The sequence below is a fragment of the Propithecus coquereli genome, unplaced genomic scaffold (assembly GCF_000956105.1).
Source record: "Propithecus coquereli isolate 6110/MARCELLA unplaced genomic scaffold, Pcoq_1.0 Scaffold2, whole genome shotgun sequence".
NCBI classification, from domain to species: domain Eukaryota; kingdom Metazoa; phylum Chordata; class Mammalia; order Primates; family Indriidae; genus Propithecus; species Propithecus coquereli.
In genome coordinates, this window is record NW_012144966.1 from 17,154,780 (window position 1) to 17,175,555 (window position 20,776).

At 38.4% G+C, this 20,776-nt stretch overlaps 1 protein-coding gene across 1 annotated transcript in view; it reads left to right on the forward strand.

Annotated features, from left to right (window-relative positions):
- The window catches only part of SLC7A13 (solute carrier family 7 (anionic amino acid transporter), member 13), a 14,028-nt gene extending 8,536 nt beyond the window's left edge, over window positions 1-5,492 (forward strand). The window contains exons 3-4 of the mRNA XM_012643550.1: window positions 2,653-3,014; window positions 5,400-5,492. Of these exons, the coding sequence (XP_012499004.1) occupies window positions 2,653-3,014; window positions 5,400-5,492 (455 nt within the window). The remainder of the gene's footprint in view (window positions 1-2,652; window positions 3,015-5,399) is intronic.
- Window positions 5,493-20,776: the final 15,284 nt, after the last annotated feature.

Sequence of the window (20,776 nt, forward strand, 5' to 3'; positions counted from 1 at the left end):
TATTTATGGTTTACATAGAAAAAGAAACAGTGGTATTAATCACATAATGTTTGTGTGTGTGTCAGTGTCAGAGCTCTGACTTGTTTCTTCAATTATTTTTGTCTTAGAAAGGAAAAACAGCCTTTATTGCAAATAAATTCTATGACTGAGGATGAAAAGGTGTCCCTCTAGAGCAAAGTGTGAGGAAATATCATAGTGAGGAGCCCTGGTCCCAGCTTTTAAGCCCGAGGAGTCCAGTGTTCCTGAAGCCCTGCCACACACTGCTGACAGGGGTCCTCACAGTTGGTGTTCTGGACAGTTCCATGCCACATAGGGCAAGATAATCCAAAACACTAAATAATTCTATGGAAACAGAAGCTGACCAGCTTTCCTTGTCCAGAGCAGCCTGCAAATAGCTAGTCCCATGTACACAGGTGTGGTTAAGAATTTTAAAAACAAAGTGGGAGTTTTAGAAACACTTCCTGGTAAATTGATGCAATCATTTTTGGAGGTTGATATTGTAATATTGCCCTTATTTATAATAAAAATGTATATACCTTTGGACTCACAAGTTCCACTTATAAGAATTTACTATGAGGAGAATGGCACAACTATCAAGAATTGAAGGCACGAGTGTTTTCATTAAAGCACATTTACGTCAGCAAAAACTGTAAACAACTACCAATCCATCAGTATGGAATGAATAGATAAACTAATTTATATTTATATTATATTATGGTCCCAAAGTGCTGGGATTACAGATGTGAGCCACTGTGTCAGGCCTTACAGTTGTATATTAGAATACTGGAATTCACTAAAATGATTGCATGGATACATATGTACTAATATGATCAAGATACTTTGGAAAGTGAAAAAAGCAAGCCTAAGTGTGTGCACACACACATGACACATACATGCAGACCCATATGCAGCCCTCACCGATGCTTATATATTCATAGAAAATTTCTGGAAGATCCAACTAGATCTTAATGGTAGTTACATTTGGGGTGCATGAAAGGATTGGTGAGCAGAGAGACATTTACTTTTTATCTTATTTATTTTATGCTGTTTATTTTATCAGAGCGTAGATGAAATAATTTTTAAAAGAAAACATGTAGAAAGGAGTTCAGAAAAATCACTTGTGGGATAGAGCTGAAGATTGTGTAGAAAGATGTATAATTTTTGCCAACCAGCACTGGCAGAGCTGCATGGGACCCTCTTCAAGTCATAACCAGCCACGCATGTAGAATGCACACTGGGGAAGTGAAGGGAAATTTCCTTTCCATTACTGGAAAGAAACGGTTTTGAAATGTGTCTGAAATAGGAAATGTATAGAGGTATGGGTGTTCAGGAGGAACAACAGGTAATACCTTATTTGAAATAAACAGTAAGTGAGATAGTTTCAAATAGGAGATAGTTTCAAACAAGACCCAATATTGTAGAACGGCACTAAGGAGAAAAGTGCAACGGCACTTGAGGCTATTTAAAGTGGGTAAGAAAAATAGAGATCTTTACGAACAAGAACTATTAATAACCTTTTAATTTGGTTGCATTTAAAAAGTCTTGGTATTTGTTATAAGCCAGTATATTCATGTTCCAGAGTCTCTCCTGGAAACCAACCGTGGCATAAGAGCATAGCACTGGGTCCTGCCGTACTCATTCCACTGAAAATCTGAGAACTCACACCTCTGAGACTGAATGATCTGTCCTAGTGTACATCCACACACTGTGAACTGGACTCAAGTGGATTCTCCTGAACGATGGATGCTTTTCTTTTTTGGTGTCTTTTATACCTATTGACTTTTATTAAATTGTGTTCATAAGGTCTCTTCACCTTTAAGCACCTTTAGAATATTCTCTAAAGGCTGGTCTATAGCAGAGTTTCTCAGTCTTGGTACAATTTACATTTTATGCCATATAATTCTTTGTTGTAGAGGGCTGTCCTGTGCATTATAGGATGTTTAGCGACATCCTTGGCCTCTTCCCACTCATGCCAGTAGCAACCTCCTGCTTCCCCAGTTGTGACAATCAAAAACGTCTCCAGATATTGCCAAATGACCCCCAGAGCAAAATTACTTCCAGTTAAGAGTTGCTGGTCTGTAGACAAGCCGCAAATGTCATAAATACTCTTATCTGTGTGTAATTTATTTTCTCTATCTACATAGTTCATTTTTCTGTTAAGTATTTCAAATTGCACCATGATGTGAGGAAGCTCATTCCCGTGTCAGTAGTGTTGCACTGTGCTTCTTTGACCCTGAATGCAACTATCAATACTCCGTAAGGTAGTTACAGAAAATGTGCATACATTCAAACATTCATTCAACAAAATCAATTCATTTCACAAGTGTTTATTAAAAACTCACTGTACGTCTCTCGCTGAGTGAAGTACTAGTTTTATAGAAAACAAACGAATGATCATTGCTCCTAAAAAGTTCCTGGTCAATTGGGGAAGACATATGAAATAATAACCACTTACAATACAGGGTAACAGGGCTAAAATGGACACATGCATAAGGCATTGTATAAGTGTAAATAAGAAAATAAACAAAATTATTAATAAATACTTAATTACTTTTAAAATTTTCTGCTTTCATCTTGAAAAAATATTAAAAGTTTATCATTAGTATCTTTCTTTTAACACAATTTCTTTTGTGTATTTTTGTCTTTCTGTAGATGCCGTGGCCATCACGTGGACTGATCGAGTTTTCCCCTCATTAGCATGGGTTATTCCTTTTGCTATTTCTGCCTCATTATTTAGCAACCTTCTGATTAATGTATTTGAATCAGCAAGAGTGATATATATTGCAGGCCAACAGGGCCACCTGCCTTTGCTGTTTCACACACTCAATAGTTACTCCTCTCCATTTCTATCTGTGCTACTACTTGTCAGCATGGGATCCCTTGCAATTGTCTTAACAAACCTCATTGACTTGATAAACTACTTTTATTTTATGGTTACTTTTTGTTCTGTATTATCAGCGGTGGGAATACTAAAACAGAGATTCCAGGAACCTGATCTACCTTCATCTTATAAGGTAAAAGTGGGCTTTCTTTTTTTCTGTGTGAAAGGAAAGATACTGAGTGCACCCATATGTAAGAGTATATTCAGAACATGAACATGTATGAGTAGATTTTATGTTTTACTACTCAACAGTTGTGAAACACATAAGAATAATCTGGTCTTGGTTTTAATCTTCATTTTTATTGGATTGGTTTTGCTCAATATAAAATCTCTTAGGTTCCATTTAATGGTTTATTAGAGAGAAAGATAGTTCCCTGGGTGGTTGGACGGATCATTATCAGTCTTTTGACCAGAGATTACTTTGTCTGCTTCTGTAGCTACTTATGCACAGTGTCTTCCCCAGTCAGGGTCAGATTCAGCAGATGGGAAACAGAAGAGGCAAGGTGAAGTCACAGGTGATAACCTCTACTGTCCTGAAACATCAGCTCATCATTGACAAATTCCATCTTTTCAACTTTACTTGCTTTTAAACTTACTTTCAGTCCAGATGAGAAGAAAATTTCATAGGAGAGGAGACAGCCTTTTAATCATAGAAAAAGAAATAAACAAAAACTCAGTAGCATAAGGATGTTATTAGAGAAAGGGGGCCCTGATGCTCTGATTATCAGAAAAAAATAGTCGTGGTTGGCTAGGTAGAACGTTCAAAGCTTTGCTTGGATGATCACCTTTAGTCCTCTCAGAAATACAAAAGGTGAATTCTATTGTTATTCTCCTTTATAGAGGAGGAAACAGACTTAGAACAGTTAAGTCACTTGCCTAAGCTCACACAGCATGGAGTGGAGCCAAGGTTGAAATCCAGGCACTCTCTGCAGAGTGTTTGACTCTCACTGAGTACAAAATATAAGAACGAACTCTGGAAGAAAGAAAGCAATGTTCTCATCACCGACTTTGGTTGACTTATGACCATCCTTCCTTTTCCGTCTTCCCTTTTACTTCTTTCATCCAGCCATTCCTTAACTGCTGGGTATTTGAGTGTTAGTTATTGAGAAGCAACCTTGCTAGGTATTCTGGGCACAGAAAGAATTAAGATTTAGCTCCTGCCCTTAGGCAGTTTATGATCCATCTGGACTGTCAGGTGAACCAAAAACCACGGTGTGGTGATTGCTGCATAGTGGCCTCCAGAGGATGCTCAGAGAACACGTGGGGGAGGGGGATCTAATCTAGGGCAGGGACGACAGCCGTGGTACCCCTTGTAGTTGCCTCCCCAACATCTGCTCTCCTCATCGTTTCACATGCTGCATTGTTTTAATGTGTTCCTTCTTTGCTGTTTTCTGACCCACATTTTTGTTAGATCACTGAGCCTAATTAGACACAATTACAAAGAAGTTATGAACCGATGATGGATTTGTTATAACACTGAGACGCAGTACAAGATAATCATTAAGAGCTTGGGCACAAGTCTAATTGCTTGGCTCAGTAGCTGAACTTGGTCTTGTTATTTAAATTCTAATCCTCAATTTCTTCATATGTAAAAGGGTAATGAATAATACCTACCTGCTATTAATGTTGAAGATATTAAATAAGCTAAGGCATGAAAACAATCCAGGGTCTGACATTGATGGCTATTAGTATTTATAATAATATTCAACGTATATTTGCATCAAAAAGAAAGGCAAGGGCAACCTTGAATATAAGTGGCTTGTATGCCCAAGAGCTCTTTTCTCCTCTCTCAATTATTTGCTAATTGATACTGAGCCGTGAGATAAGTTATGTTTCCTAGGGATGCTTTACAAACTAAGAGGAGATTGTTAATGATTTAAGCCCCAAATGAATGATCCTCTAATTAAAGGGTTTCCTAAATTGTGACTATCTGTGTTATATGTTTGGAGTATGGAGTCACATATCAAAAGTGACTACCTACTGAATTTTCTCCCTAGATTGAGTAATGTTGTATAGGGCCCTTACAATCCTAACACCAAGCAGGTACCAAGGATGGGTCTTTAAGGTTTTTGGCAAAACAAAAACAAAATCAAAACGAAAAATAGGAAGATTATTTTGGCTGATGTTTTTGTTTTGATTTGTTTTGTTTTTTAATATGCTAAGCCTTTAATGTCATAATATTTACCTGTCAATATTTACCTGAGTAACGGAGGGTCTTTGTGTTCTTATCATGAATTTATTACTGCTAGATGGTTGTCTTATCAGCAAATGGTCACTGTTGCTCCCATTCACGAACAGTCAAATGCTGGATGCTCATTCCCTCCAACCTGACAATGACAGTCTTCAATGTCTCCTTTTACTCAGGCTTTTATCTGAGTTTTAAGCCAAGTTTATGTAACTTCATAGGTAACTTAGCCTGTTTTCTATCATTAGCGTATATCTTTTAATTTTTATTGTATAAATATGCAGGTATCATATATGAATTTTCATATTTATTTTTTTATTTTGCTCTTTTCAGGTCTTTTTGCCATTTCCATCGATAGCAATGGCCATCGGCCTGAGCCTGGTTTTGATCCCATTGGCGAAGTCTCTGAGTGTGCAATATGTCTAGGTGCTTCTCTTTGTTTTCAGTGGACTATTGTTTTACATACCTTTGATACATTTTAAATTGAGGTTGGTTTGGTTTGAGAAGATGACTTGCTATTTACAATTACTATTTAATATTTGCATCCCTGATGTGTCTGATGAACATATGTCAGAAGTACAAACTGTTAAGAAAAAAATAGCCTTCAAAAAAGCATACCGAATTCCAGATAAAGATTAAACATGATAAAACATTCATGGTGAAATTCCTCTGGTAACTCTCTTTCTCAAATGAAATAATGTGTATAAAAGTGACTAGGACAGTCCCTGTCTCCAAAATCACAAAAAATTGTTATGCATAACTAAAGCTGTGTTTTATTTGGTAAAAAAACTTACGTCCCAGTTTGCATAGGTTGATATATTGATGATATCTCTTTCATTCTTCAATTTTTTCTGTATCTTACCCCTTTTCTACTGAATTTGTAGGGGTCTTATAGTAAAAGTTAATGATTAAAAATAAAAAAGCATTCACTTCATCCTTCCTGAGTCCTTTTTTTCCCGGTACTGATTGGAAGATAAAAAGAATAATTCCATTTGTCTGGTTGGTTTTTCCCCTGAAGTATAAAGAATTTTTCCAAGTGAATAGCTTTTTTTAGAAGCATGAGTTTTTATGCTATTTTCTTTTGAGTGCTTTTCTTTAAATTCTGAGGTGCCTTAGAAGAACAACATTACCATGTCTTCATTTAGTTAAAATGTGACCTATTGGCAACAATGTGGTTGTGAGTATAAAATGTGTGGAATAGAGGCTGAGTGGACAGCATCTCAGTAGTCGTACTCAGCCTGTATCACTCCGTTTTAAAAATTCATCTACTTAGCTTAGTGTTTTAAAGGATCTGGGTTTGGAGATGTCCTTTCAGAAAGCAGACAGGCAATGTGGGAAGGTGTCAGCAACCTTTGTTAGCCAACTCTATCCCTCAGAAGGGGGATCCCCACATGTCAAAGGTTGGGTCAAGTTTGAGGAGCCATCCCCTGGGTTGATGGTCAATTTTATGTGTCAGCTTGGCTGGGTCACGGGGCCCAGAGCTTTGGTCAAACAATATTCTGGATATGTCTGTAAGGTTATTTTTTGGGCGAGATTAATATTTAAAGTGTTAGACTTTAAGTAAAACAGATTGCCCTCTCTAATGTGGGTGGGCCTCATCCAATCAGTTGAAGACCCTAATAAAACAAGGACTGATCTCCCCAAGCAAGAGAGAAGTCTGTCAGCAGATGGACTTGAACTGCAACATCAGCTCTTCCAGGGTCTCCAGCCTGACAGCCCACACTGCAGATTTTGGACTCACCAGCCTCCATAAGCATGTTAGATAATTCCTTTAAGTAAAGCTCTCTCTTTCTCCATACACACATCCATTAATGGGTTTCTCTGGAGAACCCGAATACATCTGGCTTTTTCACCCAACTTAGATACCCTACTCTTGCTTGCTAAGGACAACCCCTCCCAATTATTTACATCCCATCCCTTTTTGGCATATGGTTAAACATTATTCAAACTTAAACAATTACTTATTCAAATTAGCAGGATAGACAATCTATTTATATCATATTACTTATTTCCTATGACCGCTGTGTTATGTGGATCTCGTGACTGAACATTCCTTTCCCATAAACCTCCACTACATTTAGACAATTGCCCAACTTCCCTCTTCCTATGAGCTTTTCAACACCCAGTATGTGGCAAAATAATTCCTGAGCTTAGTTCCACAGAAGTCATCCTCATTTTATAGATTCAGGATCAGAGCTTCAGAGTCTAGAGACCTGGAAAATATTTAAATTACAAGTGAGAATAACCACAGGTTTAACTGGTATCAGAATTAGAAGTACCCGTACAAAGCAACTTGCCCACCTGTGCTTGTATGCTCCCAGGGGTGGGGGAACCTCTACTTGCTAAAGATGCTGGTCCTACCTTTGGACAGCTCTGGCTTTCCAAAAGCTTTTCCTAATAATATGAAGCTGCAATGTAATTTCTACCTATCGGGTAAGTCTAATCCTCTTTTGTATCACATCTCTTCAGATATTTGGTAACAGCCATCTCTTGGCTCTGAGTCTTCTCTTCTCCAGACTAAAACTCTCCAGTATTAAGGAGTTGCTACCTTTGAAAATCTTGATGTCTTCACCCCTTGCCAGGCCCCCCCTTTGTTTTTTTTTTGAGACAGAGTCTCACTGTGTTGCCCGGGCTAGAGTGCCGTGGCGTCATCCTCGCTCACAGCAACCTCAAACTCCTGGGCTCAAGCGATCCTCCTGCCTTAGCCTCCCAAGTAGCTGGGACTACAGGCATGCACCACCATGCCCGGCTAATTTTTTCTATATATTTTTAGTTGTCCGATTAATTTCTTTCTATTTTTAGTAGAGACGGGGTCTCGCTTGTGCTCAGGCTGGTTTCGAACTCCTGAGCTCAAACAATCCGCCCGCCTCGGCCTCCCAGAGAGCTAGGATTACAGGCCAGGCCCATTTTTATATAAAGATGCCCTAAATTTTTAAGCTGTAAATGATGCAGTTTTTCCAGACATGGTCTGACTATGGTAGCGTACAGCAGAGCTATCATTTCTCTTGTTCTAAGTATTATAGTTCTGTTCACTGTTTTGGTACTAATATACACTCACACCTCCTAAGTCTTTCCTGTAAATTATGGCGGAGACATGCCTATTCTAAGACTGGGTGAGATACCACCTAGGCAAGTCTGATAGGTCAATACAATTTCTCAGGGAAACTTTTGTTCTACAACATGATAACAAGAAATTGGCTAATGGTAGCAAATTATTTTTACCCAATCCTTCTTAAATGTTGCAACCTCATCCCCTTCCCCAGTTATACTTATTTCCAAGGTGCATGATGCTTTTGAGCATCCCGTGGTATAAATCAGCTTGTTTCTCAGCTTCTCCTACCGTTAGTTTAGGGATCCTCTGTCTTGAGTCTCCTAAATCAGTTACCTTTCATCCATTCACTTTCTAGTTTCAAGAATTTTGTTGCTCTGTTTTTTCCCCTTTCCTTGTGAAGTTATTTATTTTCAAATTTCCTTTATTATAGTTTTAGTGGGAATCCAGAAGGAGGGACTAAAATAGATGTTTCTTCAATCTGCCATCTTAACCTAGAAGCCTAGGAACTTTCAATACATTTAAGAATTTAAAAAAATGTGTCACAAAGATTTTTTTTCTGACAAATAATATGCCAGTCAAGAAATCTCAACTGATAACATTAATTACTCTCAATAAAGTTTAAGGGAAGGGTGTTGAAAGAGATTTGACTTAAAAAGTTTTGTCTTGGTGATCCAAATTGTTTTTAAACAAAAATATAATAATTATCCTACATTTCCTTGTATTTTTTGGTGGTGTACAATATTTTCTTCCCTTTTGGTGGGTACCACATCTTTAAGTTTATAGCTCATTCAAAATTTCTGTGTGAGTTAGAGTCTTATGGAAGACAGTATGTCTTGTGGCAAGCTAGAAAACTCTTTATCACATGGAATCTATGAGCAATTTAGTGTATGGGGGAGACCCTATTGTTTGCCCCCTTCTCCCTTGCTAACAGAGAACTAATTTTATTTAGAGAAAAGGCAAAATCATTCCCAGCTTCGGGGGATGAATCATAAACGATCTTAGCCAAGTACTGTAACCCATGTTCCTTATCTGTGTTTGGCTTTGATGCAGGGAGGGGACCCAATTTTTGCCAGTGAATGTAAGGAAGAGTCTAATGTAGCTTATAAGAAAGATTGCCCTCCCTGATGAAAAGACAGAAACCAAAAAAAGTTCTCTATCCTTTCCTTTCCTTTCTTGGATTTTGTCATGCAAAGATGTGATGGTGGAAGCTGTACTTGGCCATCTTGCGACCCTGAGGCACAAGTCAGGAGAACCATGGAGAAACAGACAGAGCCCTCACGTTATCTAGCTGCAACCTTAACCAAGCCTGGAACTGCCTGCTTTCAAATTTCTTATGTGACTTAATTGAATATGCCATAGTTTTAGACACTTACCCAGTTTTTCTACTTCAAGCCAAAAATAGTTTTTGTTTTTTTTGTTTTTTTGAGATGAGATCTTGCTATGTTGCCCAGGCTGGAGTCACAGTCCGATCACCTTAGCCTGCCGAATAGCTGGGACTACAGGCACACGCCACTGTGCCCAGTTAGTCAATCTCTTTAAACTCATTTTGTCCTCTATGAATTAGAGTTAATACCTACCACTTCGGTATTTTATGAGAATTGAATGAGATAATATATTTAAAAATTTTTAAAAAGGGGTTTTCTCAGTGTCTGGCACGTGTTAACTCTAAATAAATAGTAATTAACGTTATTTTAAATTAAGTGAAACCTCTATTTTCTTTCATGTTAATAACTATCTTAATAACACCCATCATTTGGCCTAAAGAGTATATAAATTGGAGAGACATACACAACTTTTTTTTTTTTTTTTTTTTACATTCAAAATCTGGCGCATATGGCCGGGCGCGGTGGCTCACGCCTGTAATCCTAGCTCTCTGGGAGGCCAAGGCGGGCGGATTGTTTGAGCTCAGGAGTTCGAAACCAGCCTGAGCAAGAGCAAGACCCCGTCTCTACTAAAATTAGAAAGAAATTAATTGAACAACTAAAAATACATAGAAAAAGAAATTAGCCGGGCATGGTGGCACATGCCTGTAGTCCCAGCTACTCGGGAGGCTGAGGCAGGAGGATCGCTTGAGCCCAGGAGTGTGAGGTTGCTGTGAGCTAGGATGACGCCACGGCACTCTAGCCCGGGCAACACAGTGAGACTCTGTCTCAAAAAAAAAAAAAAAAAAAAAATCTGACGCATAGTAAATGCTCCACAAAATTTAAAAACAAGTAAACAAAAAAAGAACCTAAGAAAAAAATTTTTACCGAATGAATAAATAGAAATAAATAGGTGAGTGAGTGAATGAATGTCAATAGTTTCTAGTGACTATTGTTTACTCTAAACAGCTAGAAGAAACAGTAGCATGGTATCCAAATAAATCCTGTGGAAAACCTAACTGATATAGTTCCTCTGGAGACCTCAGGATAGCACAATAAGTAGCAAAATACGAACCATCCATAGAACATTGTGTCATGTCACTTGCTACTGATAAAATGTTCCATTGCACCGTGGGAAGTTATCCTGGAGTCCCTTATGGGAAATCTCTCTGCATTGTATTAAAGACAGATCTGTCTCTTGCCTTATCTGGGATTTCATCTGAGAATCTTACATGCTTGTGTAGCATCAAGTTTCAATTTATATAATACACGGTTTAGCATTAAACGAGACTCATTGAAATGAATGGAATGTGCTGGAGAGGTCTCCACAGAACAAGGTGTTCCTTGTGAAAAAGCCTGTGGCTTCTATAATTCTCTTCTCTTTCTGAACTGATAGGCACCAAGCACGATTCCAAGTAGAATTGCATCATCTATTGGTTGCAATCTTATCACAACAGTTTGTATTTTTAAAAGAAATACATAACATTGAAAGATAATATTATTTTCTTTTGCTCACAGGAAACATGCATTGTGTTTTTCATTGAAAAATTCTGGCTCACATAACTCTTGACGTCACGACTGAACCGAAAGCCCATTCTTGTTTTGGAATTTTTTAAAAGCCTGATTCCAAGCTCTGTAGAAATCATAATTTAAAAACATGAGCTCAAAACTTCGTGATGTTTTTGATGCTGATTCAACAGACTCCAAATTACCTCAGGTCAATAGAAAGGAAATGACTTAAACCAATTATTAAATTTGTGTAAAGTTTTCTGGAAAGAAGTAAATGATTTATGTTGAAATATTTTATGAGCCTGAAGGCTGAATTTTAAAGATACGATTTTGAAAAGCCAAAGCTATCAAAGAATGAATGCTGTGGTTTTTTTGGTTGCTCTTCCGGAAAGCTACCGAAAGATTATGGACACACGTCTGTGGTTGAGAAGAAAAAAGCCACTAATGAGACAGTGCTATATGCTTTCTTCACCTTGTATCTGAGCTGAAAAATGGCCCTTGGGGAGTCCCAAGGGATTAGTAGCTTCAAGCCCAGTCAGTGCAAGACGCATCTTGTGGTCTGAGGAGAACAGATGTTCATTCATAAACTCGCGAGTCAGTAATGACAGAAGGCACAGGGTGGCTGACTTAGGTAGAACCTGGCTGCACTGAAAACATTTTCAGCTGTGGTAAAGCAAGTAAAATGAGGGCTCAAATTCCAGTTTGAAAGACTATCCAGCCAAAATGTTTCTAAATTAGGGTATACAAAATCATTGAGAATAATAATTCTCACTCTTTGTGTTGGAGATGAAGCCTTTGTTTGCAAGGTTCACAGTGACAGAGGTGTGTATGACCATACATCATCCTCCTAGGATTGTCATGAGGCTTAAATAAAATTGTGTGTGTATATCAGTAAATGTTAGTGAGTATTATTATTGTATGTGCTGGACAAAATAGCTATTGCGCAGACACGATTATTTAGATTGTCTTAGAAACGCTAGTCTAAGGCAACTAAGAAATGAGCAAGTCAGCCATTCAATCTCAGACAGTCATGCCTTACTGACTTTTATTTTTATAACAAGATAGAATGGATGAAAGAATTTCTGACATTTTAAGAGAGAATTACCTTTCATCCCATAAGTATCAAGTCTCCTTATAAAACACTAGAAAATGTTCAGCAAAGCTGAAAATGATAATGCTAAGCGTTAGAATCAGAGTTCATTGCCAAATTGTGTTTCTGAGATTGTGCAGAAGTAACCTGCCTGCCTTGCCTGCCTCACAAACCTCTCCCCTCCTCCACGGCATCTTGCCAATTTTCTATCCATCTTTTCAATACCTTGAACAAGGATTAGATGTGGTTATCTACTTGTGAAAAACTGAATATACATATTAAAGAAAATTGCTAAGCTATGTATTATTTTCGTATTTTGAAAGCATACATTTCAGAATATGGAAAGAAAAGAAAGCCTTTTAAAACTACATGGAGGAACAAAAGAAATAGAAACCAATGTTCAGAAACAGGAATATAGTTACCATACCACAGAGACAAAAGCATCGTCTGGCCTGTAGGTCAGAGATAGCACATTTTCTGTGACGTTTCTAAAGGTAAGACCTTCGGGGATTTATTTATAATTTATATTTTCATCTTATCGTGGAAATGAGTATTTTGCTCAACTTGCTTTCTTAATAGGGAAAATGATTTCCAAATGTTTCTTTTGAAAGTTATCTGATGGAGAGAATAGAATGTCAACATGTCCCAAAGTTTTATGTTGGTTGATCTAATCTCCAGGAAGCAGATCTTTCAATACAGTATAAAATTGTTACCTTACTGTACCCTAACATTTTCATCTGCCTATCTGAGCTGTTGCACTGGAATGTTTCACTAGTATTTCAAATTCAGTGTGTATAATACAAAATCAAACATCTTTCTTGCAGAATCGAGTCTACTTTCACCTTTCAGCGAGTGTTATCAACATCCTCCTAGCAATGTAGACTCATGCTCCCTTCTCTCACCGCCCTAAATTCAGTCAGCTATCTAAATTCTATTAGTTCTACCTTGACAGTGTTTCTTGCACTGCTCCTCTACTTTCTATTACCATATCTACTTTTCTACAAGTCTTAATATCTTTTTTTAGCAGTTACTGCAATACCCTCCTAAGTAATCTTCCTGCATCTGGTTGCATTCTTTTCCAATCCATCTTTCTCATTGGTGCTAATTTTATCTTCTGGAAACACAGCTATGAATATGTCATTCTCTGTTCAAAATCCTACAATGTGTATCTTGTTAAGCTTAGGGCAATGTTTAAATTTCTTCCATAATATTTATGTATTTTATTCCAATCTTCAAAACACCCATCGTTTGTTAAGTATCCATGTCAAGAACTGGTAGAGGCTTTACCTGTGTCATCTTTATTTCTCATTATTAGGCCAGTGTGCTAAGACTGTATTAGCTGTCTCTCACTTTTTGACTTGGGCGGCAGGGGTGGGTGGGTGGAGGCATTCTAGCTATTAGGAACGTGCAGTTGACCGTGGAGACCTCCCATGCTAAATCAATGAAAGAGAGTTTTGAAATACAACCAACGAGAGAAGAGGACAGCTGTTCTTTTATATAAGTACCTACATTTATGCTGCTAGGGGAGATATGAAGCTCTTATGTAGATTCACAGAGGCAGGCTGTCTGACTTGTTTTATATTCTTGAGGATAATGAAATAAAAACAACCCAAAATCCCAAACTCCAACCCACACTGGAGAATTATCTTCCTCTCCTCTCCCTCCATGAGGCTTGAAGCTTCCTCTTTTTCCTTACCCATCAGTGGGCACAGAGGAAGGGGAGAATGATGATTCAAAACTTGTGTTAGAAGCAAACAAAGTTTCCCAGTTACTAGGGCAAGGTTATGAATATCTAGCTGCTGGGGAATGGTAGTGCCCAGGAAGTGGGGAAGGGAGAAGAACAACGTGATGGGGAAAGTTGAGACTTTGTGGAGAGAAGGTGACAGGAGCACAAGAGCACAGAGACGGTCAACATAGAACGATCTATTGACTTAGGAAATAGTCATTTGAGGATACCCTGAAAAACTGGGCAGTTGAACTTCATAAAAAAATATATAAACACACACACACACACACACACATGCACACGCACACACACCCCACACATACACACATACTTTTTTTTGAGACAAGGTCTTGTTCTGTTACATGGGCTATAGTGCAGTGGTATTAGCTTAGTTCACAGCAACCTCAAACTCCCAGCTCAAGCGATCCTCTTGCCTTAGCCTCCTGAGTAGCGGGACAACAGGCATGTGCCACCACACCTGGTTAACTTTTCCATTTTTTTATAGAGATGGGGTTTTGCTATGTTGCTGAGGCTGATATCAAACTCCTGGGCTCAAGTGATCCTCCTACCTTGGCCTCCCAAAGTACTGAGATTAGAGGTGAGAGCCACCACACCTGGCCATATTTTTTACGTTGTAGTGAAACACATGTAACATAAAATTTATCATTTTAACAATTTTTAAGTGTACAGTTCTGTGACATTAAGTATATTTTACCTTGTACAACCATCATCTTTTTTCCCACTGAAACTCTGTACCCATTAAACACTAAATTCCCATTCCCCCTCCCTGCTACCCCTGGCAAGCACCATTCTACTTTTTGTCTCTATGAATTTGATCACTCTAGGTATCTCATATAAGTGGAATCATATATTTGTCCTTTTGTGACTGGCTTATTTCATTTAGCATAATGTCTTCAAGGGTCATCCATGTTGTAGCTTGTATCAGGATTTCCTTCCTTTTTAAGACTGAATAATACTTCATTGTGTGTATATACTACATTTTGTTTATCCATTCATCTGTGATGGACACTTGGCCAACTCTGTGTTCTTGTGTAAGATAACTAGAATAGAGAGAAAAATGCTGCCCCTCTCCCCAAGTCTGTGCCATCTGGATTATCATGGAACCTTGAACATAGAAAGGGTTGCTTGAAGTTTCTTGCATAAGGCAATAGAAACTCCTCACCATCATCAGGGACCAATGCAATAGCAGGTATCTGAGACTCCTTCAGTTTTTGTATAAGAAAACTGAGTTAGGGAAATAATAATGTGGAATTCCTTCCCCAGTCTCTCTTTCCTAGAGCCTGGACACCCCCAAGACCAAAAGTCAAAACCATAAGACCCCTGATTCAGCTACTTTACAAAAGAAGACCCTGAAGCTCTCCAGGCCAGAGTTAGCAAGTGGCAGCCCAACAGTTAAAGCTGTGTCAACACTGATACTACTTCCATCATCACATCACCTTTTACCTAGAGGGATCAGGGTCCCACATCAGGGAGAGAGAGCTGGGCCAGGTGCAGGGAGAAGCTGCACTGTTGCTGGGGAGGGGATGAAGACTGGTGGTTGGGTGCGCTGTGTATAAAAATGGCGCTGCTCTTTGACAAGCTGCTGTTTTCATATTTCTTTCCCTAATATATTTTTATCATAGTCTTAAAAGTCATCATATGAACATATTTACCTGAAAAACTAAAATATTATCAGTTTTAGATAAAGTGCCCAAGAGAAACAGTTGTTCCTTCCTTTCCTACCTCCTCTTTTGATAAACAGCTGACTCTTCTTTCCTGGCTTGAGATTTTATACCTTTCCTATATACATCCATGTCCTGAGTAAACTGACCTAGACTGATTAAACTCTTCCTTCAACACTCAATTTACTTCTCCATTTCAATGTATTCGTCTATAATATTGTCACCTGGAATTCTTCCCTTTGTCTCTTTGTTACAAACAGATGTCAGCCTGAATCCTTCCTTGAAATCTTTCTCCAAGCAGTAGGTATCTTTTCTCTAATGAACTCTCAGGCTCCTATAAGAGAACTTACCAGATTCTGATATGTATTATAGAAATGGTGCATATATATATTTCCCCATTTCAGATTATGAATTTCTAAAAGGCAGGGACATATTTTATTGTTAAGCTATCATTTTCAAAATGGTAAAATTACAACTTTTATAAAAATGTAAAATGAACACGTATCAAACATTTTATATATCATTAATCAGTGAAAGAATGCGTAAGATGCTAAAACTGGCTCAAATGAGAGTTTGACTTACAGAGATTTATTTTCTTCATGGGACAAAATTAATTTGCTTTGTCATGAACAGAAATTCTTTATGTTGTTATCAGTTTTCCACAAATAATTAACTTCTATCCCCACAGAGTTGCCAAAAGCCTTGTCAACCTAAAAAAATCAAAGGTCACACCCCTATAGAATCGGACAATCCCCAAAGGGTCTTCCTGCTAACTCCCAGGACACCACTGAAAGGACCCCAAGTAGTGTCTACTGGCCATCTTCCAGTCTTGGACAAATTTTCCTCATATCATCTATCTTCATTTATCATAAAATGCCAAGAACCAGTGCCCTGTGAATATCATACTGGAAAACAATATACCATTGAATAAGTATTATTACTGTTGTATAGAAAATATAAAACAAATTAGATATCTGAAAACAGTCAAAATTAGGTCAGTCCTAGAGGTGTATTTGTTATATTTCCTACTAAATCTAGGCCATTTAATGAATTCTAAGCTTGTCAAGCCTTTAACTTTAGAACAATTTTTAGTAGTATTATTTAGAAATTCTTTTAGCTCCTGGGAGTATGCAAATTCAACTCACCTGGTTTTAATTAGCTTAGCTAAGGCATATTGAATTATAATGATCAAGGAAGATTAACACCAGTTTTTAGGGAATAAAATAATTCATTCTCTGAGCATTCCCGAATACTTTATTTTGATTGGGTTTTTGTTTTTTTGGTTTTTTTTTTCAGAGACAGGGTCTCACTCTGTCACCTAAGCTGGAGTGGAATGGCCCAATCATAGCTCACTGTAACGTCGAACTCGTGGGGGATCAATGACCCTCCTGTCTCAGCCTTCTGAAGAGCTAGGACTACAGGTGCATGCTATCTCACCTGGCTAATTTTTTCTAGAAATAGGGTCTCTCTATGTTGCTCAGTCTGGTCTTGAACTTCTGGCCTCAAGCAATCCTCCTGCCTCAGCCTCCCAAAGTGCTGGGATTATAGTCATGAGCCACTGCCACATTCGGCCTTATTCTGATTGTTATCACCTCAAACAACTTAGTTCTCCCAAGTAATTCAGTAAAAAAACTCATCTAATTTATCTTATCCAAAGCTTCTCAAAAATATTTGACCATAGGCCGGGTGCAGTGGCTCATGCCTGTAATCCTAGCACTCTGGGAGGCCGAGGCGGGCAGATTGTTTGAGCTCAGGAGTTCCAGACCAGCCTGAGCAAGAGCGAGACCCCGTCTCTACTAAAAATAGAAAGAAATTAATCAGACAACTAAAAATATATTGAAAAAATTAGCCGGGCATGGTGGTGCATGCCTGTAATCCCAGCTACTCGGAAGGCTGAGACAGTAGGATCATCTGAGCCCAGGAGTTTGAGGTTGCTATGAGCTAGGCTGACACCACGGCACTCACTCTAGCCCGGGCAACAGAGTGAGACTCTGTCTCAAAAAAAAAAAAAAAAAATTTGACCATAGAAATCCCTTTAATAGCACTACCTATCAAAATAAATGGTATGCAATTTAGAAAACCTACCCATAAAATAATAAGTGAGAAATTTATTGGAATTTTTGTCCTATAAAATGAAAATGAGCTAAGATGATGCTTTCATTCAAGGACTATTTATATGCTTAATATTTGCGAGGCAAAAATTTTTAGGACTTCCAATGTGTTCCGAGGGTGGAAATGGAAAATAATCTGATAAATAGGAAGCTACAGTATCATGGCCCATTTAACGTGATAAATTCTCTCTACACAGTGATGCTTTCCTGGTACCTGAAGAAAAGGCTATAAATCAATGTAGAATTTACATGATATGGTTTCAGCTGAGATTAGAGACAGAGCTATTGAAGAAAACAGATCAGTCTTGTGCCTAAGGCAGGGCCAAACATCTCTATAATGGGTCCATCTAAAATTACTTAATTAATGAATATATTTAATTCATAAAAGGAAAATCCAAGGTTATTGCTTTCAGGCTTTCAGAGGAAAACTCAGATTAACTGGTTTTAGATTCAAGAAACTTCTTACAACAGACTTTCTGCCAGATGGTTGATGGAAGTGCAGAGTTAGTCAGATATTAAAATGCAATTCCTATGTGCAACTTGGTTTGCATTACCCTCATTGTTATTGATGGTGGCATTGATTTATTTACCTAATCATTTTAGGACCCAGAGAACTTTCCAAGGAGCTGGGGCCGCATGTCACCTCAACAGCAAGAGTCTTGGAAACTGTTTCTAACTGATATTGATGGAGGAGGTTGGAAAGCTGCTCTGCCTGGAGTGGCAGGCAGGGGTCTAGAGCTAACCCTTTATAACTACTGGAGAAAGCCCTGGGAGAGAACTTAGAGCAAAAAGAAAGGAGATACAGTTGAAATAAGGGGCAAATTCTGCTACGGACATCTCAAAATTTCATCATTGCCACTGGAATTCTGTCATGGGGGAAAAAATCCATGCATTCTAGATGAGAAGATAATGTTGAATTTAACTCATATTACATTCTACATTTCTGTTAGCACGGTCACCATCAATGTGTAATTATTGAGTGCCTGCTGGACACATGACCTTTAAATAGTGAATACGGAACTTTTATAAACCATGAAAAAATGGTGGAGACTTTCTAGAGGATTTAACAAAGAAATTAGTACTCATCCACTAAACATAAAAACTACATGTAAATACATGTACATGTAAACAGTCGAATGGCCATTTTGGCTTTGAGTTAGTGTGTTCAGATTGGAGATGATACATTCTATAATCTGTTTATATTAGAAGCAGTATAATTTTTAAAAAGCATTTTATAATCTTTTAAAATAGTTACTTAACTAATTACTGTGACTTTAAGCTAATGTGATAAATACTACTTAATGAGTAATCAGTTATGAAGCTGTTTTAGGTAGTTAGAGTACTATGCTCTTTAAATGCAGAACATTATCATGACACCTCCATTCCCACCATTGGTCCTGTGAATCACTGGGACCACTCGGATAACAATGACAGACATATGTTACATAATATCCGTATGAGGCTTTCTGGTCTCTTAATTTACAGGCGAACTCTTTGGAAACAGAAATATTAAGGAAAAGATGAACTACAGATGTGGTCCTTTTCAGATTTCTGTTATCTCTTAACTCTTTTGTCAAGTTAACCTAAATGAGATTCAAATAGGAGCAGGTCAGAGAAAAAGACTGCTGTCTTTAATTTGAAATCTTGCCTCCCCTCTGTTGAGAGAGGCCCCCTTGCAGCACCCTGCCCTATTCTGGCTCTCTCCTAGGCCTAAGACAGGGCCTAGGCCCCTCACCAAGGTGAGCGAGGTGAATGAAGTACAGGCGGGCTCTTCTTTACTGCCACCTGCCGCTGTAACACACACAACCATTTTCTCAAACTTTATGCAATGGCTCAGTGTAATTCAAGGTGTTATCAAATACACTTCAAATATGACTGTTGCCAAGGTCCAGCGAGACAGCACCCAAGAAGCTAAAACATAAATAAAGGAACTGCTCTTTGGTACATCCGTGTTCCTAATCTGGTTTCTTCTACCCCATGCTTCATCTTTCTGACTTTTACTGTGAAAATTTATCTGCTCCTTTTGAGAAATTATCATGATCTGAATGTCTATGTCCGCCTCAAATTCATATCTTGATATCCACAACTCCAAGGTGGTGGTATTAAGAGGTGATTAGGTCCTAACCCTCCTGTTCGTGAGGATTAGTGCCCTTACAAAAGAGACTCAGAGAGACTCCTTGCCACTTCCACTTGTAAGGGGACAGTAAGAACGTGGGCCCGCTGCGGAGCCTGCTGGTGCTACACGGAGTCTGCTGGCGCTTTGGTCTCAGGCTTCTTGGCCTCCAGAACCGTGAGAAGTAAATTTTTGTTGTTTATAGCTATTCAGTTTATGGTATTTTACTATGGTGATCCAAACGGGCTAAGATGGAAACCATGCCCCTTAACTGTAGAGGTTGATCTTCCTTCCACAATCTATTTTTTTACGGAAGTGTGTGGTCCTAATGCTGAGTCCTCCATTTTGACGTAACCTTCTTGACGAGGGGGGAGGTGGGAGAGGGATTCAGCAGGGCAGTGGGTGGTCTGTGCTGACACTCCCTACGTAGCTTGGCAACATCCAAGGGGGGCATGAGTCTTCCAGCACAAGTCAAGTTGTGCGAATACTATAAATTGAAGGAATGGCAGCTTATTCTCCCAACTGTGCAGTGAGGAACATCCAGAATACTCAGAAACACATACATGCACACACACACCACCTCCCAAAGATACATATTAATTCTGACAGTGAATTTCAGTTCTATAATAGAGAAATATTTTTCTCCATAACTGAATTACTGTTTCACATTGTTTAGGTTAAGCAAAAAATAGCTTTTTCCCTTCTTCCCTTATTTCTAGATACTCCTTTTAACAATCAACCCCTTTTCGTCACAAAGGACTGGCCGAGGCTCTGAGATTACTTCGTTTCCTCTCAGGATGTTTTACTCTTCTAGTTAGCTCTTATTCCTGCAGTTATATTATTAACACAATAACTCAGGAGATTCATTAATTTATTCATTAATTCCACATTCATTCGTTGATTCATTCAACAGACATTTGTTGAGAACTACTAAGGTGCCACTTGGTGCTTGGGGGAAATATAAATATAAACAAGATATGCTTTCAGTTCACAGATATCTCACAATGTAATTCACTATAACACCATGTGAAAAGAGCCGCAGAAAGAGCTAGGTGGGCATGGAGAA